We start from the raw sequence: 20,694 nt of genomic DNA on the forward strand, positions 1-20,694 counted from the left end.
CTAAAAAAAAAAAAAAAAAAAAAAAAAAGGCCTCTGGGTCGTCATCTGGACATTTTTATCAGGCTCTTTACTGTCATTTTAGGCAGTTCCAACAAGCTCAGATTAGAAGCAGGTACCCTGACAGCATGAAGATGTGATGGTGAGCACGTCACTATTAATAGAACCAGAAACACAATTAAAAGCAGACAAAACCTTAAAGAGCACAGTAGTCTATTACAGCACCAAACAATAATAAATATTCCTTTTAATTAAGTCTTGAAGAAAAGATAAATTACATTTCACATGTTTAATGTGGCAGCGTCATATGCAATCCAATTCAGAAAATATTTCCACTGTTTTTTTTTGTGCCGGCACTCCCAAATGATTTCAATAATTCAGAGAACAGAATAATGGGAAACACTCTATCCAACAGTGCTGGGGTAACTTGCAGTGTCCCTTGAGTTCGAATTTCTAGAGTCTGTTTCTAAATCTAGAGTTCCCCCTGAAGCTGGTAACTGTTTCTCCTCCATAAACTTAGCTTCAGTAAACTGGCTCCACAGCAAGGACCCTCAAACCTGCCTCACACTGACACCCTGCTTCCCAAGTGCTTCAGGTAGTGGTAACAAGAACTAGAGGCAAAGTGATTCTGCCGGGCACTTTGCAAAGGCAGAAATGCAACCGTGCCGAGCCAGAGTCTGCAGGGGGAAAGCTCAGACAGTGGCCAGAGCAGAGGGGCACGCTCTTCAGCAGAGGGGGCAGGGCGGGGAGGTCTACCCACTCTCTGTTCCCCACAACACTGTCAGGCAAACGCTTCAACTAAGACTTGACAGTTGACAGCTGTCAGTCCTATGTCTTTTTTTCTTTTTTATAAATTTACTTATTTATTTATTTTTGGCTGTGTTGGTTCTTTGTTGCTGCGTGCGGGCTTTCTCTAGTTGCAGAGGACGGGGGCTACTCTTCATTGTGGTGAGCGGGGTTCTCATTGCGGTGGCTTCTCTTGTTGCGGAGCACGGGCTCTAGGCACGCGGGCTCAGTAGTTGTGCCTTGCAGGCTCTAGAGCGCAGGCTCAGTAGTTGTGGTGCACGGGCTTAGTCACTCTGCGGCATGTGGGATCTTCCTGGGCCAGAGCTTGAACCCGTGTACCCTACATTGGCAGGCTGATTCTCAACCACGGCGCCACCAGGGAAGCTGTGTCGTTTTTTCTTTTAGCATCTCTTTTTCCCCAAGAAAATGCCACAAAGCTGTGCAATACTCTCCCCCAGAGCATGAAGCAAGCCCACCAGATCCTCTCTGAGGAAGATTTCTTTGCAGAATTATCGAAAGGTAGCCTCATATAAATGACTGTTGTAGGCGGACCAGAAGGACAACATCAGGGCAAAAGGCAAGCTCTGAAAAGTTATTCTACAAAAGCTTAAGAAAATGAAGGTTAATCATGACACAAGTAAGGAAACAGTATAAGCATTTAAGCGTCGGTAACTCTCCTGCTTTTCTCAGTATTGTTTACTGTTGTTTTCAATAAAATCAGCTATAGCATGAATTTAACATCTACTTTATGGTAACAAATGCAGGTCTTTAACTTTCTCCCACTTTCAAATCTTAAAACTCTTGAGTAAATTAATGCCTCAAGTAGCATTATTAAGATGTCAGGTATCCAAACCAAGGCAGTTACTTATTCTAGATGCTTGGCTATGTAAAGACAGACTTTAATTGGTAAAACCCACCTTCTGAGTGGCTTCTTTTTTCTTTTTATCCTCTTTCTTCCTTTTCTTGTCTTCCATTAACTGTTCTTCCCTTTCTTGCTCCTTCTCTCTGTTAAAGTAATGTCACACAAGGTTAAACATCTCTATCCACAGTCTATTTGTGTAGCATGTTAAATGCTTATAGATGGTAGGCAAGGCAACAAACATTTCATCTCTGACTGAGCAGAGCACAGTATTCTACTTAAGCTAGGAGGATACATAAAACTCACCACATTAGTTATCCCCTTTATTTTGGTTTGTAACCCCTTTTGCAAAACATGACATTAAGTTTGGTTTTAAAGAAACCCATTAAAGAGAGCCTTTATAATATCTTCCTAAACACACACACACACACACACACACACACACACACACGAGATTAATGTATTTCCACTCAGCAAAGAACCTGATTTGAATATACGACAACATCCAGTTGGCTTCTAACAATATTCCTCACAAATAATGCAGAATATGACTTCAGTTTTGGTACACAGGTACTTATCATAATTTAGGTGTTTTCCCATGACATCTTCAGAGCGGTGAACATAAAACCCTATGTTCTAAATTCCATATTTTTCTTCTGCATTATTAACACTGAATGTTTTACATGCTTTCTACTTGTGTTTTCTAAGGCAGTATTGAAGGTCCTACAAATCCATGTATTCCCTATTGGGTGATTTGACAATTAAGATCATCAGGCTTTGCTCTTCTCAATTAAAATAAAAATAATACATAAAAAAAAAAATCTAGTTGAAGAAACATGCTGACTCCTAAGAAACTAAGATAATGTAACTTATATCTCACATTTGAAAAATAACTGTAAAATGTAGTATTTATTCTATTATATATTATATTCTTACATATAGTCTAATATTCTAATATGTATAGAAAGCTGTCAACTTCTAAGTATTGACGGGGAAAAACGCATAAACAACCACTGGTGTAACCTTGTGGTGTAACCACAAGGCAGGAAACTCCAGACACCATGCTTATTGAATTTCAGAGCTGGAAGGAGAGAGTTAGGGATCCAGCTCCCAGTTCCAACCTCTGAGCAGATGCTGCCTGCAGTACTTGTGATTTTAGGTGATCCGACACACCGAGTCCACGGTTGCACAGGTATCACCTAGATAAAGGCGAAATTAAATGTCAGAGAAATTAAAGAAAAATGTTGAATGTTTGCAGACATGACAAAGATCACAAAGATGGTCCTTGAAGGACTCAAGTTTGGGGAGTGAAACTCACTCAACCTACCTAAAAGGAACTGAGGACCCACAGAGGCACACTCTCATGAATAGGTAAATAACGCTTTATTTATAGAAAACAAGAACTAATAAACAAACAAAAAATAAGTGCTTTACCTATATATCAAGTTTTCAGTGGCTCTTTCTACATTCACAAATACTGCCCTTTCTCCTTCTGTATCTCTGGGCGTTAATATACAAAAGCCTACAGTCCACGATTCATACTCCAAGGCAACTTCCATGAACACTTCAAAAATAAAATCAAGGAAGAGATTTTATTGTAATTTCCTTAGGTTTAAGGCTGGATTTCTTTGGAGTCAGATTGTGTGTCATCAGCCTTAGTGTGAAGTTCTTGGTGAAAATCCACTTGCAGCCTGGACTGCTTTAAGAAAATGGACTTACGAAAATTGGCAAGATAGATGTTGACCATCTAAGGTAGGCTGGCCACAGATCCTGTTATATTTGGCTCCTACGGCCTCTCGCTTCCTCTGGCTGCAAATGGAAGAAGATGGGGTTCCTCATGACCCAGTTACTGTAACTTGATTTCCATATTTTAAACTAAAACTGACTACAGAAAAAGAGCAACCACAGCCTGAATATCTCCTGTTTAAATATTCAATGCTCTAAAAAGCATTAAGTTGCAAAACTAAAGGTTTATTTTTTAAATGCAATGTAAAAAAATAAAAAGCAGTCTTTTTTTTTTTAGAATTGTGGGATCCCTTTTATACATTACTATTTCAAAATGTCAAGTGATAAACAAACATTGGAAACAAGATAAAGCAGTAAGTCTTTAATGAGACACCTTTTTAAAAAACAACTAACCTTTTCAAATATTTTTTCCTATAAACAGGTAATTCAGGGAAAGGGACTGAAATTTATGTTCACTACAAGCAGATTTATTTCCAAAACAAATATTTTTCAAAGCTTTCCAGGAGACAGGTTGTGCTTTCACCCTGATCTTTTACTCTGTGTCTTGGTAGAACTGAGTCTTCTCTTTAAATTTCACTTCCTTAGGAAGAATTTATTTTCCCAAACCAAGCCTGACTTAAAAACCTACCATTTGCTTAATAATGAATCAGAAAGTGTGGGGTTCACTTTTCTTCTAATTCGGTTGTGCTCTAACTTGGCTGCACATTAGTACCATTCGGGGAGCTTTAAAACATCTCTATGCTGCATCAGAGCCTAACAGGGGTGAAGAGGGCATCCATGCAGGGAAGGCATCTATGGTGGTGGTGATAGGAGATCCATTACATATGGGGGATTGACCAATAAGTAAATATATTAACGATGATGACAATCAGGTTTCTCACTATTGAAAAAAGGAGTTACCAAATGGAAAAGGAGAAATCTCAAATGAACCCTGTAACGTTGGATCAGAATTAGTTATTGGCATGAATTCATGATTTTTAACACATAGAGACTGACATAACAAAAAAAGTAGATGTGGGCTTCCCTGGTGGCGCAGTGGTTGAGAGTCCGCCTGCCGATGCAGCCGGTCCGGGAAAATCCCACATGCCGCGGAGCGGCTGGGCCCGTGAGCCATGGCCGCTGAGCCTGCGCGTCCGGAGCCTGTGCTCCGCAACGGGAGAGGCCACAACAGTGAGGCCCGCGTACCGCAAAAAACAAAAAAACAAACAAACAAACAAAAACAAAAAAGTAGATGTAACTTTGTGTGCCTATATGTGTATATTTCCTTCATGTATGCAAACACACACGCTTATTGTCTACCTCTATCACTGAGAGGGCTTGGGAACATGCAACGTCCAAATACTGTAGGTATGAACACACCTCGAACCCAGATTATGTCTTCTAAATACCATTCTTTACTAAGAGAACCAGAGTTCTTTGGAAAAAGAGCTAATTTGGGCGCTTGAACATAGAACGCGCAAAATGAACCTGGAATGCCTATTTGCCAAGAAGCAAGGAAATCTACAAATGATGGGACATGTCAAATGGTCACAAAGGCTTGAAGGGGCTCCTACAAGCTAAATCTGGGACAATATGACAATAAAAATAAGTAATGATAGTAACAGATTATAGGCCATTGTATAAAACAGGAAAACATCAGTCTATACAGATAGAAATAAGTAAATGAATACATTGAAAATGACAAGGAATGTAATAGAGTTTTAAAGCATCACACCATAAAAATACTTACTGATTATAAAAGAGAAAATAATAATTATACAGAGGAGAAGCCTGGCAGACACTACCTTAATCAATAATCTATGTGAATATCATCAATAATGGGACAAACTGAAATTATGAGTCACCTGATTGGATGCTCTGAGAACACAGCATCACTCCTATGATACGTATAACCTGAATATCATCACGAGGAAACATCAAACAGCCCCAAATTGAGAGACATTTTAGAAAACTACTGGTTTGCAATCTTCAGAAGTTTCAAGGTAATGAGCACTAAGGGAAGATTGGGGAAGTGTTCCAAATGGAAGGAGACTAAAGAAATACAACCACCAATCGCAAAGTGTGATCCTTTTGCTACAAAGGCCATTACTGGGGCCAGTGTTAAACCTTGAGAAGGGGCTAAAGATTAAATGGTAGTAATGTATCAGTGTTAATTTTTTTTTGATGGTTTTATTGTGCATATATAGGAGACTGTTCGTGTTTTTTAGAAATACACTAGTATTCTAATTATTGGGGAAAGGATGCATGTGATGGGACATTGGGTCAGCAAATTTTAAAAAAAATTATTAAGGGAAAAAAGTGTTGTGTTTTTTTCCCCAAAATCATAGTTGTAACTTTTCAGTAAGTTCAAGGTTGTTTCCCAAAACAAAACACCAAAAAACAAACATCAGTAAAACCACTGCCCAGGCAGCACTCCAGATCAATTACATAGGAATCAATGGGGTTTTCTCCCCAAAGCCCCCACCCCCAAGTGGTTCTAACATGTAGTTGGAGTTGAGAACAACTACTCTAAATTCCTGTGCTAAGCCTACACTTTAAAACATATCTATTTATACTTCAAAAATCAAACCTCCCATACAACAATCAAACACAAATGGCAGGGACTAGGTGGGTCTCCGTTAATCTTCAAATGCTTCTAGATCTAGAAGCAGGAGAAATCATTGATACCTTCCCCCATCTCTAAATACACAGCCAGATACAAGCGTAAACACTGTAATTGAGAATAAATCTACAATGATAAAAAGCCAAAATTACTCTTAAAAATGTCCAAAGTGAAGAAAATCAACAGTTTCCTTCTTTCTTCTTCTTCTTCTTCTTTTTTTTTTTTTTTTACAAATAACCATTAGTTGCAAGAAGTATGTACAAGTGAGTTTTGGTTTGTTTTTTTTTTTTTTTTTTTTGCGGTACGCAGGCCTCTCACCGTTGTGGCCTCTCCCGTTGCGGAGCACAGGCTCCGGACGCGCAGGCTCAGCGGCCATAGCTCACGGGCCCAGCCGCTCCGCGGCATGTGGGATCCTCCCGGACCAGGGCACGAACCCGTGTCCCCTGCATCAGCAGGCGGACTCTCAACCACTGCGCCACCAGGGAAGCCCACAAGTGAGTTTTTTTGAGAGAGGCAATATCTGAATAAAAGGGGAGATTATGCAATATTCACCTGAGCAGAGGCAGAGCAAGACTTCTGTTTTGCATGCAAGTTCAGAACACTGAAGAATAACGATGCTGACATTCCTAAAAACCTGCTGCTTCTCACATCCAAAGCCTCCAAGGCTCTGAGGCCATGCTGGGGATGTCCAGAGCTGTAATATCCAGATGACAATTCCCTCGAGCTGACATCCAGGGCCATTCACAGTACACTTCCAAATTCTACACTCCCCTCACCTATTGTGCAGACCTGACACAAAAACCTTCCTCCTTTTTGTTGCCCAATGACATCTTACCCCGTTGTCAAGCCTTAGCTCAATATCCGTCTGCTTCAATAAAGCCTTCCCTGACAACTCCAATTCATAAGAAACTCGCCCTCCTCTGTACACCTCACCACCTCTGCCGTGCCTCTTGTCTGGTCCTCGAGGGGTTCCAAGGCAGATGCTATCAGTCACTGGCAGCACCAGAGCATGTAAAATGACTTTTCTATAGCATGGCTGCTTTGACCAGGGCTCTGGGAGGGAGGGATGGGTTTGGGGGGGGGGGGGTCCTCTGTGTCTCACTTCCCTTCTACCAGGATGCCCAGGAACTGAGCCATTTCTTTTTTTTTTTTTTTGACCCATTTCTTTAACAAACATCTATGAGCCAGGCACTTTCCTAAGCACTGGAGATACAGCAGAAACAAAACCAAACCCCAGCTCTCGGGCGGGCTTACGTTCCAGTGGGGTAGATAGGCATCAACCAATATACAACAAAGTACATGTATCAAATATACATTTCAGGTGGCAACAAGTGCCTCGAGGAGGACAGGGCAGGGTGAGCTGAAGAAGGGTTAGAAAAGGCCTCTCTGATAAGGTGGCCTAGGAATGGAGACCCACGAGGCGAGGGAGATGCGGCTACCGGGGAGAGAGCACTCCAGGCAGAGGGAACAGTAGGTGTGAAGGAATGACACGTGGGTGTTTGGCAAGGAGGCTGGAGCAGAGGGAGTGAGGGAGACAGCGGCAGATGAGGTCAGAGAGGGAGCAGGGCTCTCGTGAGAGTGACTGCACTTTTCAAACTAACCGGGACACATCTCCTGATAACTGAGTAAGGAAGCAACCTGGGACTGGGGTGCACACACATAAACCAACACTTCCGATACCTCTAATTCTCACCTTCAATGAAAAGGCCCATTTCTCCCCTCCGGGTCAACACTTCCAGAGCTCCTGCTTCTGTCCTCCCAGGGGCTGGCATGCCTCCCTCAGAGCACCCATCACACTGTAGAACAGCAAGCCAAATAGGTCTACGTTTGCTACCAATGAAGTCGCAGGGGAGTTGCCCTTTCTCTTATCATATGCACTGAGCACAAATACCAGGACACACTAGGCCCTCTACTAAATGTTACCAAAATGCATGATTACGGAGCAAGCGACACTTTTCTATCCCTTCTGTGGGACACGTGTTCAAGAGAAAAGCCTCAAAGCACCTAATTAAATCATTGAACAAACATACGCTGAGTTACTATTACGTGCCAGGCCTTGATCTAGGCACTGGGCATGTAACAGTGGCCTCGGGGGCTGACAGTCTAGACGGAGACAGACACACACATACACAACACCAGGAAATCATTACAAATGCCATGAAGAGAATAATGCTGGGAAAGGGGCTAGAGAGTGGCCAAGAGGGAAGGGACAGGGAAGATGGTGAGCTACTTTACACGAGATGCTCCCAGAAGTCCTCTCTCGGCAAAGAGAGACCGAAATGGAGAAAATTATCTGGGAGAAGAGTGACCAACCAGGCTGAGAGAACAGTAAACACAAGGGGCCTGAGACGGGAGAGCGCATGGTGTGTATTTGGGGCTTTATTTTTTGGGGGGAGGAATATTCCTCTCCCGCCCTTCTCCAACCCCCCACAGCAAAACCCCACACACACCCTTCAGAGTTTTCTGTACTTATCTTGTAATAGTCCTTGCTCACATCAAAAGAACTAGGCATGCCATTTCTTAAAAGCTTCTGTTCTACGTCCGTCCTTCCTTCCTTCCTTATCTCAGTGCCCACTTCACGCCAAGCACTGTGCTAGAGGCCAAGATCCAGCAGCAAACTAGATGCAGTGCTGTTGTCCTCCTGGAGCTCTCAGTTTAAATGTTTGTGTGTGTGATAATTGTTTAAAACTTTTATTTATTTATTTTGGCTGAGCTGGGTCTTCGTCGCGGGGTGCAGGCTTTTCTAGTTGTGGCATGTGGGCTTAGTTGAGGCATGTGGGATCTTAGTTCCCCCACCAGGGATCAAACTCGGGCCCCTTGCATTGGCAGCATGGAATCTTAACCACTGGACCACCAGGGAAGTCCCTCAGTTTAAATTTTTAAACAGCTGCATCTCGCCTCACAGCTCAGACAACATCTTCAAGGGAGGGACCTCTGCCCTTGCTCTGCGCTCCATCTTTACCAGCACTCTGGGGTACTCTGAAGACAGCTTACAGTGCCATTGGTGTTTGGAAAGTACCAGAACCTTGGATATGTGAATTCATAGCTTGTAATAATCTAGGTAAGAGGTCAACTTACATTGACCCACAAACTAGAATCTAGTTTCTTCCCACAAACTAGAATCATGACCAATGATTCCTGAATTGCTCAAACCCAAACCCATCATGCCTGAAACATCAAGTAGAGGCAGGGCTGACAATTTCATACTTGAAAGCAGTAATCACCAGTATGTTGACTGGAGTGTAAAGATACTAAGAACCTCAATTCAGCTAAACAGACAGGTTCATCTTAACAGGAAAATGTGTCCAGATATAAAGAGCATCTTTCTTTTCTTGAAGGTGGGGATAACTGGCCACAACACCTGATGCTCTCTGGTCAGTAAGTGTGGCGGCACCTTTGGTCCCAGTTCCTAACCAACTCTACACAACTGAGGCAGACAGACCCGAACGGATACAACAGATCCACCCAACATGTGAAACACGCCAGAAGCAAACCAATACTGTAAAAGAACAAGCTATCAATACATCAACAACTTGGATGAATCTCCAGGGAATTATGGTAAGTGAGCCAATTGTTGTAAGGGAGTCCCAAAAGCCAATCCCAAAGGTTACATCCTGTATGATTCTATTTACAGAACATTCTGAAATGAATGTTGTTGTCATGAATGTTGTCAATGAATGAAGTAGTCAGGGACTGCCAGGGGTTGAGGTGGGGTGATTATAAAGAAGGGTGACACTAGTGGTCCTTATGGTGAGGCATCTTCTGTATCTTGTTAGTGGTGGTGGATACATGAACCTACATGTGACAAGATTACAGAACTAAACACACATACACAAATAAGCACAAGTAAAACTGGGGAAATCTAAATAAGATCGGTGAGTTATATCTGTCAGTATCTTGGCTGTAATACTGTACCATGGTTCTGCAAGAAGGAACCATCAGCAGAATCTGGGTAAAAGGTACCTGGAATCTCGACGTGTTATTTCTTACAACTGTATGTGCATCTACAATTATCTCAGTAAAGATATAATTTAAAAAAAAGAGCCTCAAACATTGACTCATCTTTTAGTTATCTGTTTAAAATTTTTTAAGGACTTCTACTTTAAACAACTCTTTTAACAGCTCTTTATGAAAGTCACGTAAGAGTCAAAAAGAATTTTAGAAAACGTTTTAGTCCTGACATTCACAGAAATGCATTCCCCCTAATATTCTAGAATCTACACTTCACTCTAATATATTCAAATTGTTACAGTTTTATCAGTCAAGGTTCCTTGTGTCTTCAGTACGTTAGATATGTGATAAATATGATACCACAGGATATTTAAAATGTTCCTCTACCATGCAATTTGTAATATCATCCTTCTACTGAGAATTTTAGTGCTGTACTAGTAATAAAAGCTATTATTTGACTTTGCGGTGGATAAGTGCATCAATTCAGCCAACATCAACTCCAAGCCCCTTCTGGCCTATTTCCCAGACTCCCTTACAACTAGAGATTGAAATGTGACTTATGTCCTGCCAATAAGTTGCGCTCGTGCGTGACTTTACTAGGGAACTGACAGGGCACAGGGCACCCCTCTTCTCAGGGAGCAGACATGATGTGGTCCTGGAACCAAAACCTCTAACAGCAGTTTCCTGAATGTACAGGAAGAGGAAAAAGCTCCCGTGGGGCCACCAGTTCCGTGGTGTGATTCCCAAGGACCTGTGAGACAGCATCACCATTTAATAAACCCCTGGCACCAGTGAGAGTGAATTAATTCTATTGTCTGACACTAAGAACTGTGTCCAACACAGATATATACATAAGCTTTCCAAAGCACACGTAATATATGTGACTTGTATAGACGTTTATTTCCTTAAAAGACAAACGGTAATCTCGGCAATTTATAAAACAGTAAGAAAATAACTAGACACAAAAGCCTTAACATTCATAACCAATTAAGGATTAATGATGCCACACATATCTGGAGTGAGGAAAATTAACAAAAGGAGTGCAATGAAAAGAGTTAAGCAAAGTGCCAGAAGTATCCATTTAGAGTGTTTTTAATTAAAAATGCACACAGAAAGAGAGCATGTTGGAATAAATCCATTTCAGCAGAGGAATTACATAGCAGGATACTCCAAAGATCTGTGTTGGATTTGTTCTTAACATTTTTTCATTTGCTGGATCTGACTGAGGGAATTTAATGGGATGCTAATGTAATTTGCACATGATATTAAATTAGTAGCCAAGGCCAAACAGCACAGAGGCATCAAAATCATTCTAACACTGAGTGGCTCATGGGAAGAAAACAGTAACATTAAACCTAGAAAAATTAAGGTAAATATATTTTTCATTAATTTAGAGGGATGCAGAAATTTCTCCTGCCTTCAGTTGCATTGTGTAATACGCAATAGGCTGTTCTTTTGTGCATCGGCAACAAAATTAACACCTCTCCTTCTACATATGACTTACCTTTCTACACGAGGCTGCGCAAAGCAATGCTTCTCAAACTTTAATGGGAATCTTGTTAAAATGCAGATTCTTATTTAGTAGGTGTGGGTTGGGACCTACAATTCTCCATTTCTAACAAGCTGCTGGTTCCTGGACCTTACTTTGAATAGCACAGGTACAATGCACTTATACTTGGTTGTTCTTTCTAGGAAATTATGGAATTGTAGTTACTTCTCCAAGGATAAATATTAACCTCATTAACATCAAGCTTATGCCTCGCTACTCCCATCTGTGTTTCAGCGCCAAATTACAGTGTAATCTTCATAAAGATATATTAAAAGTCAATTAAACAACGTGTGTAATACCAAATATGCATAAAATTCAATTGAAACGATGACATCAGGAATAGCTAGGACCAAATGTGTGCAGGCAAAAAATCCATGATGACAGCAAATGTAAGGCATCAATAGTTGAAGGGGACCATCAACTGCAGGGTACGTGCAGATTTCAGGTATATCAAACATGAAAAGAATTTGCGTTTCAGAATCAATTAAATATGGCAATAATACTTCTGCATATATAACCTCTGATTCTAAGCATCTCACAAATTCCCCCACTTTCCATAGATGAGGCACATGCAAGGAATAGGTTTATTCGGAATTACTCAAATCAAATAAAGGAAGATAATACATTTAAAAGACCTTGTTTTCACTTTCAAAAATTCCACGTGGAAAAGTTATAACCAACGATGCGGGAGGTTTTTCCCTGCGAAACCCTGCAGGGTTAGAATGGTGCCTGAGGAACACCTAATTTGAAATGACTCTTCTTGTACTTTATATACAGTTGCCATGCAGCCCAGTAATCGATAACAAAACCTTCTATTCAATCTTAGTGCAGCTGTGTAGGAAGTTCTCTATATTGCTTTGGAAATTACCTCCTTATAGCTCCCACCCACCGGTCCTAAGCCTTCCTTTTCAGACCGCACAAGATAAGTCTTCTAAATCCGTATTTGTAGTTATCTATCGTGCATCCCTGACGCTTTCTCAGTTTCTTCAAACATTTCACATGTGACCTGGTTTTCTGCCCCCTCACCACTGGGGTCATTATCCCCTAAACATGTCCAGTTTGTCTACACGCATCCAATTATCGGTTAAAGCAGGACCAAATAGAGTAGACCTGCCACTTCTTTGTGCCAGATAATATTTCACTGCCAATACAAAGAGCCAGTTTGCCTTCTTAGCAATCACATCTTTCTGAGTTACAGCTACCTCACACCCCTATTTTTCACAGTACTGCTAAGTTACTTCTCCAAGACTGTGTGCACGATCTCACATGTGTCTGTCCCAAAGTCCTCTGTGTCAGACTGTCTGTCAGCCTACCATTGCGGCCTCCTACAGTCTTCCCTGCACTGCAGGAACAACATTTCCCAGAATCCCTTTCTCTGTCTGGTCTAGGTTGGACACAGCCAATGAGAGGCTCTCTCTTGGTCTGGAAGGCAGAAGTCAGTATTCTCTAAAAATAGTTGCAAGCAGACACGTAGGCAGCGGCAGACAGGACTTTCCACTTTTGCAGCAGCTTCCAGATGAACTGGAGCCATACTGGAGCTGCAGGCAGCCGCTGAGATCACTCCTTCCCTGGGAACCCGGCACTCTACTTTCATCAACAATAACAGTGGTCTCCCTGCATTCCCGCACCCCCCCCGCCCGACTTCCTAATGGTTGTGTGAGCCTTTAATTCCCTATAAAAAACCTTTTCTTCTAGGAAAATACAATGGGTTCTACAAAAAGAAAAAAAGCTACCAGAATTAATAAATGACTTTAGCAAGGCTGCAGGATGTAAGATCAATATACAAAATCAATTCTATTTCTATATACTAGCAACAAACAATCAGAAACTGAAATTGTAAAAAATCCTATTATAGTAGCATCAAAACTTACAAAACACTTAAGGATAAATCTGATTAAAAAAATGTCCAGGGCTTCCCTGGTGGCGCAGTGGTTGAGAGTCTGCCTACCGATGCAGGGGACTCGGGTTCGTGCCCCAGTCCGGGAAGATCCCACATGCCGCGGAGCGGCTGGGCCCGTGAGCCATGGCCACTGAGCCTGCGCGTCTGGAGCCTGTGCTCTGCAACGGGAGAGGCCACAACAGTGAGTGGCCCGCGTACCGCAAAAACAAGAACAACAACAAAAAAAAACAACAACAAAAAATGTCCAATCCCTGTACACTGAAAACTATAAAATACTGATGAGAGAAAAATTTTAAAACCTAAATAAGTGGAGAGATATACTGTGTTCATGGATTGGAAGACAGCATTGTTTAGATGTGGATTGGAAGACAGCATTGTTTAGATGTGGATTCTCCCAAAATTAATGTACAGCTTTGACACAATCCCTATCAAAATCCCAGCATGACTTTTTTTTTAGTAGAAACTGACAAGCTCTTTTTAAAATTCATCAGGACCCAGAATAGCCAACAAGGTTTAAAAAGAACATTTGGAGGACTCACACAACCTGACACCCAGACTTATTATAAAGGTACAGTAATCAAGACAGTGCAGTATTGGCAGCGGCATAGACAAAAAGTTCAATGGGATAGAACAGATTCCAGAAATACACTGACACAGAAATGGACAACTGATTTTCGAAAAAGGTGCAAAGGCAATTCAGCAGAGAAAGGATAGTCTGTTTTCAACAAATGGTGGGGTAGCAACTGAATAGCCATATGTTTAAAAAAGAACCTCAACCCATACCTTACACCACATACAAAAATTAACTCAAAATGGATCAAAGACCTGAATATAAAACTAAAAGAAAACACAGAAAAGAAAATCTTTGTGATCTTGGGTTAGGCAAATTATTTCTTAGCTACAACACCACAAAAGAAAAAAAGTTGATAAAGTTGATTCATCAAAATTAAGGACTTCTGCTCGCCAAAAGATGCTTCTAAGAGAACAAAAAGAGCAGCAGACCAGGAGAAAATATTTGCAAATCACTTATATGATAAAGAATGTGCGTCCAGATATATAAAGAACCCTCCAAACTCATTAATATGAAAACCCAATTTTTCAAACGGGCAGAAGATTTGAAGAGACACTTCACCAAAGAAGATGCACAGATGTGGCAAACAGGCACATAAACAGATGTTCAACATCATCAGTCATTAAGCAAAAAGAAATTAAAACCACAGTGAAGTGACACCACATGCATACTTATTAGAATGTCCAAAATTTTTAAAATGGACAATACCAAGTCTTGGCAACTGCAACTCTCTCATGGTGGGAATGTTACGTGGTAACCAGTTTGGCATTTTCTTAAAAAGTTAGACACCTACCACATGACCCAGCCTTTCCTTGCCTAGGTATTTACCCTAGGGAAAAGAAAGCATACATCCGATACAAAGACTTCTAAATGAATTATTCACAGCAGCTTTATTTGTAAGGGCTGAAAACTGTAAACTACTCAATGGTGCATCAACAGGTGAATGGATCAACAAATGGTGGGATTGCATACAATGAAACAGTTCTTAGCAATAAGGAGAATGAACTACTGATACACGTTAACATGGATAAAACTCAAAATAATCATGTTGAATGAAAGAAGCCAGATGAGAAGTACTGTATGTTCCATTTGTATTAAATTCGAGAAAATGCAAACTAATCTACGAGGGCACAAAGCAGGTCAGTGGTTACCTGGGGGCTGGTAAGGGGCAGGAAGGGGTGAAAAGGAGGACTGACAAATGGGCAAAAAGAGACTTTGGGGGGATAAAGGATGCATTCCTTATCATGTGTATACACAGTTCAAAATTCAGTGTATTCTGAACACTTCAAATACAGGCAGTTTAGTATACGTCAATTATACCTCAATAAGGGGCTGAAATAAAAGAAAGAGGAAAAAACTCTTTCCTACATGGAATACCTGGAATGGCCTGTTTTCCTGGCAGAGCCCTGACTGTGCACTGGTACCAGTGAGATTTACCAGTTGAAATTTCACCCAGGTTGGGACTTCCCTGGTGGCACAGTGGTTAACAATCTGCCTGCCAATGCAGGGGACAAGGGTTCAAGCCCTGGTCCGGGAAGATCCCACATGCCACGGAGCAACTAAACTGTGCGCCACAACTACTGAGCCTGCGCTCTAGAGCCCACGAGCCACAACTACTGAAGCCCACGTGCCTAGAGCCTGTGCTCCGCAACAAGAGAAGCCACCGCAATGAGAAGCCTGTGCAACGCAACGAAGAGTAGCCCCTGCTCGCCACAACTAGAAAAAGCCCGTGCAGCAATGAAGACCCAATGCAGCCAAAAAATAAATTAACTAAATAAAAAAAAAAAAAAGAAATTTCACCCAGGTTGTGCACACTGTTCCCTAAGATGGCAAATCTTTAAATCGGAGCTTCTGCACGGATAATGTTCCTATGAGTGTAAAGTTTCATTTTTAAGTGCAATGAAGCCTCCTGTAAAAGAAAGCTTTAATAAGGCAAACGTCTGAACTTTTAGACCTTTATATTTCATTGCTTTAACTTTGTGGATTGCTATAAACTACCAGCATGTTCACTGGGACTTTCTCCTGATGTTTCCATTCAGTTGGTAACACCTATATGGTGTGTTCATACTGTAACTCTGAATCAAATCTGCTAATTTTTCAACCATTCTTTTGGTTTTGCTTGCCTCAAACTAGGTTCTTCAAGCTCAGAGGACCCCTTAGGTTTTAAAGGGCCAAGATTTGGTGAATAAATCTTTGTTAACACCATCTCACATTTTACTCCGGAATGTACTTTCCCACACGCTACAATTAACATGCTAGGCTCCTAAAGACAGCCTGAAATTAGGAGTAGTTTTACAAGTACCCAAACAGGCTAAGGAGCAGCATCATGATGAGGGCTATACCACATACTCTAATATTTATATCCTGGAACCACTAAAAACTATGTTTAAACCTTAAGGGCCAAACAAACACACAAAAGCCAGAGAAGCACTCTACCCTTAGTATTCAACAACAACGAAAGCGAAAAGAAACAAGGTACAGGAGTCCAAGCCAGGGTTCTGGAAATCACTATAAAATAGTGATGAAACACAGTTCCTCAACAGAAAAGAAAATAAGCTTATCAATCAGAACCCACAGTGTGAGGCACATGTTATTTAGGGGAAGAATTGACAACTTATTAACAGTAGATAGTGGGGCTGCTTTCACAAACATTTTAGGTGCTTTTGTTTTTATACTGCTTTTCCACCCTTCTTTGCCTGCTTCCATGCATGGTCAAACACAATCACTATATATTAAGAGAAAAAAGTATAATAACTGATTTTTGAAATCAGTTAGATTGTTAGCAATTCAACCAAAATCACAGTAAGTGGAAACTCCATTAAAAGGCAATTTTAAAGCAATTAAAATGTGACATGAGAGTATGCGGTGTCCGCATGTATCCAGGAAGGCTCAGTGGCCAGGATATCAAAATGCCTGAAGTGCTTCCACATGTCTATCCCCAGCGGGGCCTCATCTCTGAAGAAGCTGAGTCAGAAGCCTTGGTCTGAGGTTCGGAGCCTTGTGTGTGCACTCCCAATGGAACGGTCTGGAAAGTTTGGAGAGATTGTACAAGGTCTGTTGCCCACCTACACAGGAGAAGGGAGTTGGGAAGCGTGTGCCCTCAACTGGGAGCCATTATCCTCAGGCTCTGGACCCTCCTCTCTCACTGACCAAGCCACTTTCTCGGGGCTATGTGTGCAAGCCACTTGCACACATAAGAAACAAGGCTAAACAGCATGCATGAAAATCTTTAAAAGCATTACTCAGATATAAGGGGGGGGGGAGAAAAGAAGGGAATTCAAACAATAATCCATTTGGCTCTCCTCTGACCAAGGTGGGAGGGGTCTTATCATATTGCAGGCCTCCAGGGAAAGTGATTTTTGCACATCTTTCTAGATCTGTGCCTTAAGAGAAAGACAAACATTTTATTCAGAAATTAAAATGGAAGAGATTTGGCCTTTCCTCAGAGACCACACAGTATACTGCAAACAATGAGTGAGACAGGCAGTGTGTAAGCTTCCTGCTTATAATGCATCACTATCACTTTATTAAGTCTGTGCCTGTTATTCTAATTCTGGAAATCCTCTGAGAAAGGGTGCTATTTGTGACACTTATCTTGGTATTGAAAAATTAGCAGAGAAGGAAATCAACTCTGAATTCAGGATTCCACAGGTGACAGTCGTACCCTACTTCTCAATGCTCTTAATTTGTGCTCTATTTTCAGAATAGTAAAAATGGAAAGTCATGTTCTTGTGTGCCAGTTATCATTTAAACCTAGCAAGTTGAATGATAATAACTGAGTTACCTTGAGGGATATGTACATTTCTGAAAGATAAGCATGTTTAATAAGTAACCAACTAGAGTAAAAATAACTCATGAACTTACATGACCCATTTCCTCAATTAAAATTATACAACAGTGGGAAAATGACTCAAAATTTAAAATACGATTTACATACAGCCTTTTGGGAACAACTAAGCCAACATGTACCTGTGCTTGATGCTTCAAGATCAGATAGAGGATGCCTAATTCCATTTAAGATGATATTCAAGGCACAGTTTTGTACCTAATTTCTACTTAGGTAACCTGAGGAAAATTTTTAGAGAGTAATTTACCATTGTAATCTTTAATAGCATCACCCAAATCTAAGGAATTTCAAATCTATGTTTTTAATACTCTCAGTAATAGCTAAGTATAAATATCATGTTTTTCTGAGAGAACACTTAAATTTCTCTTAAGCAAGATCTTTTTTTCCCTGCAGTTAAGAATTAGGCTTTCTATATATCAATTGAGTCTAGAGATTCTCAAGGAATGTATGCAGTATTTCTGTATTTTTTTGTGTGTTTCAGGACCCTCAGTTTCCAACATCTTCAAAGTTCTTTTGATTCCATCTCCCACAACCCCATATCCAAGCATGGTCAATTACAAGCAGAGCCCTCTACCAAGGTCACCAGGTGAAGAGAAAACACATAATCTTTGAAGTCTGACAGTTTCAAGATCAAATTACATGTATTTCTCAAACACTAATGGTAGGAACTTGGGCAAATTACCTGGCTTCTAAGTCAGTTTCTGTATCTATAAAATGGGGGTTATACTAGTTATCTTGAAGACTGGTTGTGCTGATTAGATATGATGAATGAAAGCACCTTACAATACCCAGCCTATGGGCTGCTGCTGCTGCTTCTAGCAGCAGTGTCCTCCCCCTTCTCCTCCATATCAAGCATCTATTATGCATAAAGCACCAGATGAGGGGCTATGGGTGATACACAGGAGGTATGAGATACACACCATTTCTGAGACACACTCAAGAACCACCATGACTCTCTAGAGAATTAGACCCATATCACAACACCTTACATGAAAATAAACTCCAGATGAAGGAAAGGTTTAAATATAAATGAAAGAAGGAAGGAAGGACATCATTAAAGCACTGAAGAAGCTGGCTAATTTCTCTTTTCATAATTACAGAGTGAACAAAGACTTTCTAACTATGATACAAACTCAGATCTCATAAACAAATGATTGCTGTATCTATATAAAATACAGATATCTAAAAACTTTAAAACAATTATTATGATAAAACCCACCAGGAACAAGATCAGTATTTGCTGGGAAAAATATATTATATCACAATTTATATCACAAAGAGCTAGGTTCCATAATACATAAAGAGCTCCTACAAATCAATAAGGAAAAGGCCAACAATCCAATAGAAAAGTAGGTGAAGGAAATGAACACATAGTTCACAGATCACATCTAAAACATGAAGAGATGATCTACTGCATCCTGCATAAGAGAACACCATACTAAAACTGTACTGGGATACCACTTTTCACTTACCAAACTGTCAAAGACAAAATTTGTAAAAACACAGTGCTGTAAAAGGTGCCAGGGAAAAAGGTATTCACATATGTTGCTGGTGAGAATATAAATTAGTAAAATCTCTCTAGAGGACAATTTGAAAGTTTTCTATCAAAATTAAAGTGTACATAGTCTTTGACTCAGCTATTTCACTTTTAGGATCATATTCCAGGAAAATCACTGCACCTGTGGGAGACTATGCATGTAAACGATATTCACTGCAACATGTTTGTAATGGCAAAATATCGGAAACAGTCAGCCCATCAATTAGGAAGCTGGTTATATGAATTATAGCTTATCCACACAAGGAATACTATATAATTATAAACGGAAGCTCTTTATGTACTAATGAAAATAGATCTTCAAGATATATTGTTAAATTTAAAAAGCAAGATGCAAACAAGTGTACTTTAATTACCATGTATGTAAGAAAAAGAGGGCTTACATGTATTTCTTTATATATGAACAGAGACTCCCTGGAAAGTAACACTACTGCATCAGAAAAGGAAAAGCTGGGTGGTTGTAAGACAATTGTACACCTTTTTTGACCAGATAAATTCAATTTTAAAGACTATATTTGCAAATGATACATCTGATGAGGGGTTAATATTCAAAATATACAATGAACTCATACAACTCAACATCCAAAACAAAACAAAACAAAAACTTGATTTAAAAAATGAGCGGGGCTTCCCTGGTGGCGCAGTGGTTGAGAGTCCGCCTGCTGATGCAGGGGACACGGGTTCGAGCCCCAGTCTGGGAAGATCCCACATGCCACGGAGCAGCTAGGCCTGTGAGCCATGGCCGCTGAGCCTGCGCGTCCAGAGCCTGTGCTCCGCAACGGCAGAGGCCACAACAGTGAGAGGCCCCGCGTACCCAAAAAAAAAAAAAAAAAAAAAAAAGACAACAAATGAGCGGTGGCGAGGATGTGGAGAAAACGGAACCCTGGTACACTGCTGGTGGGAATGTAAACCAATGCAGCCACTATGGAAAACAGTATGGAGGTTCCTCAAAAAATTAAAAATACAATTACCATACAATCCAGCAATTCAACTTCTGGGTATTTTTCTGAAGAAAACAAAAATACTAATTGGAAAAAGTATATGCACCCTTATGTTCACTGCAGCATTGTTTACAATAGCCAAGATACAGAAGCCACCTAAGTGTCCATTGATAGATGAGTGGATAAAGAAGACATGATAGGGGCTTCCCTGATGGCGCAGTGGTTGAGAGTCTGCCTGCCGATGCAGGGGACATGGGTTCGTGCCCTGGTCCAGGAAGATCCCACATGCCGCAGAGTGGCTGGGCCCGTGAGCCATGGCCGCTGAGCCTGTGCGTCCGGAGCCTGTGCTCCGCAACGGGAGAGGCCACAACAGTGAGAGGCCCCGCGTAC

At 40.9% G+C, this 20,694-nt stretch overlaps 1 protein-coding gene across 3 annotated transcripts in view; it reads right to left on the minus strand.

Moving 5' to 3' along the window:
* TNRC6B (trinucleotide repeat containing adaptor 6B) overlaps window positions 1-20,694 on the minus strand; it is a 190,894-nt gene that overhangs the window by 73,955 nt on the left and 96,245 nt on the right. For all 3 annotated transcript variants that reach the window (XM_007453989.1, XM_007453990.1, XM_007453992.1), the window contains one exon: window positions 1,701-1,788. In XM_007453989.1, the coding sequence (XP_007454051.1) occupies window positions 1,701-1,788 (88 nt within the window). The remainder of the gene's footprint in view (window positions 1-1,700; window positions 1,789-20,694) is intronic.

The sequence above is a fragment of the Lipotes vexillifer genome, unplaced genomic scaffold (genome assembly GCF_000442215.2).
Source record: "Lipotes vexillifer unplaced genomic scaffold, Lipotes_vexillifer_v1.1 scaffold382, whole genome shotgun sequence".
Classification (NCBI taxonomy): Eukaryota; Metazoa; Chordata; class Mammalia; order Artiodactyla; family Lipotidae; genus Lipotes; species Lipotes vexillifer.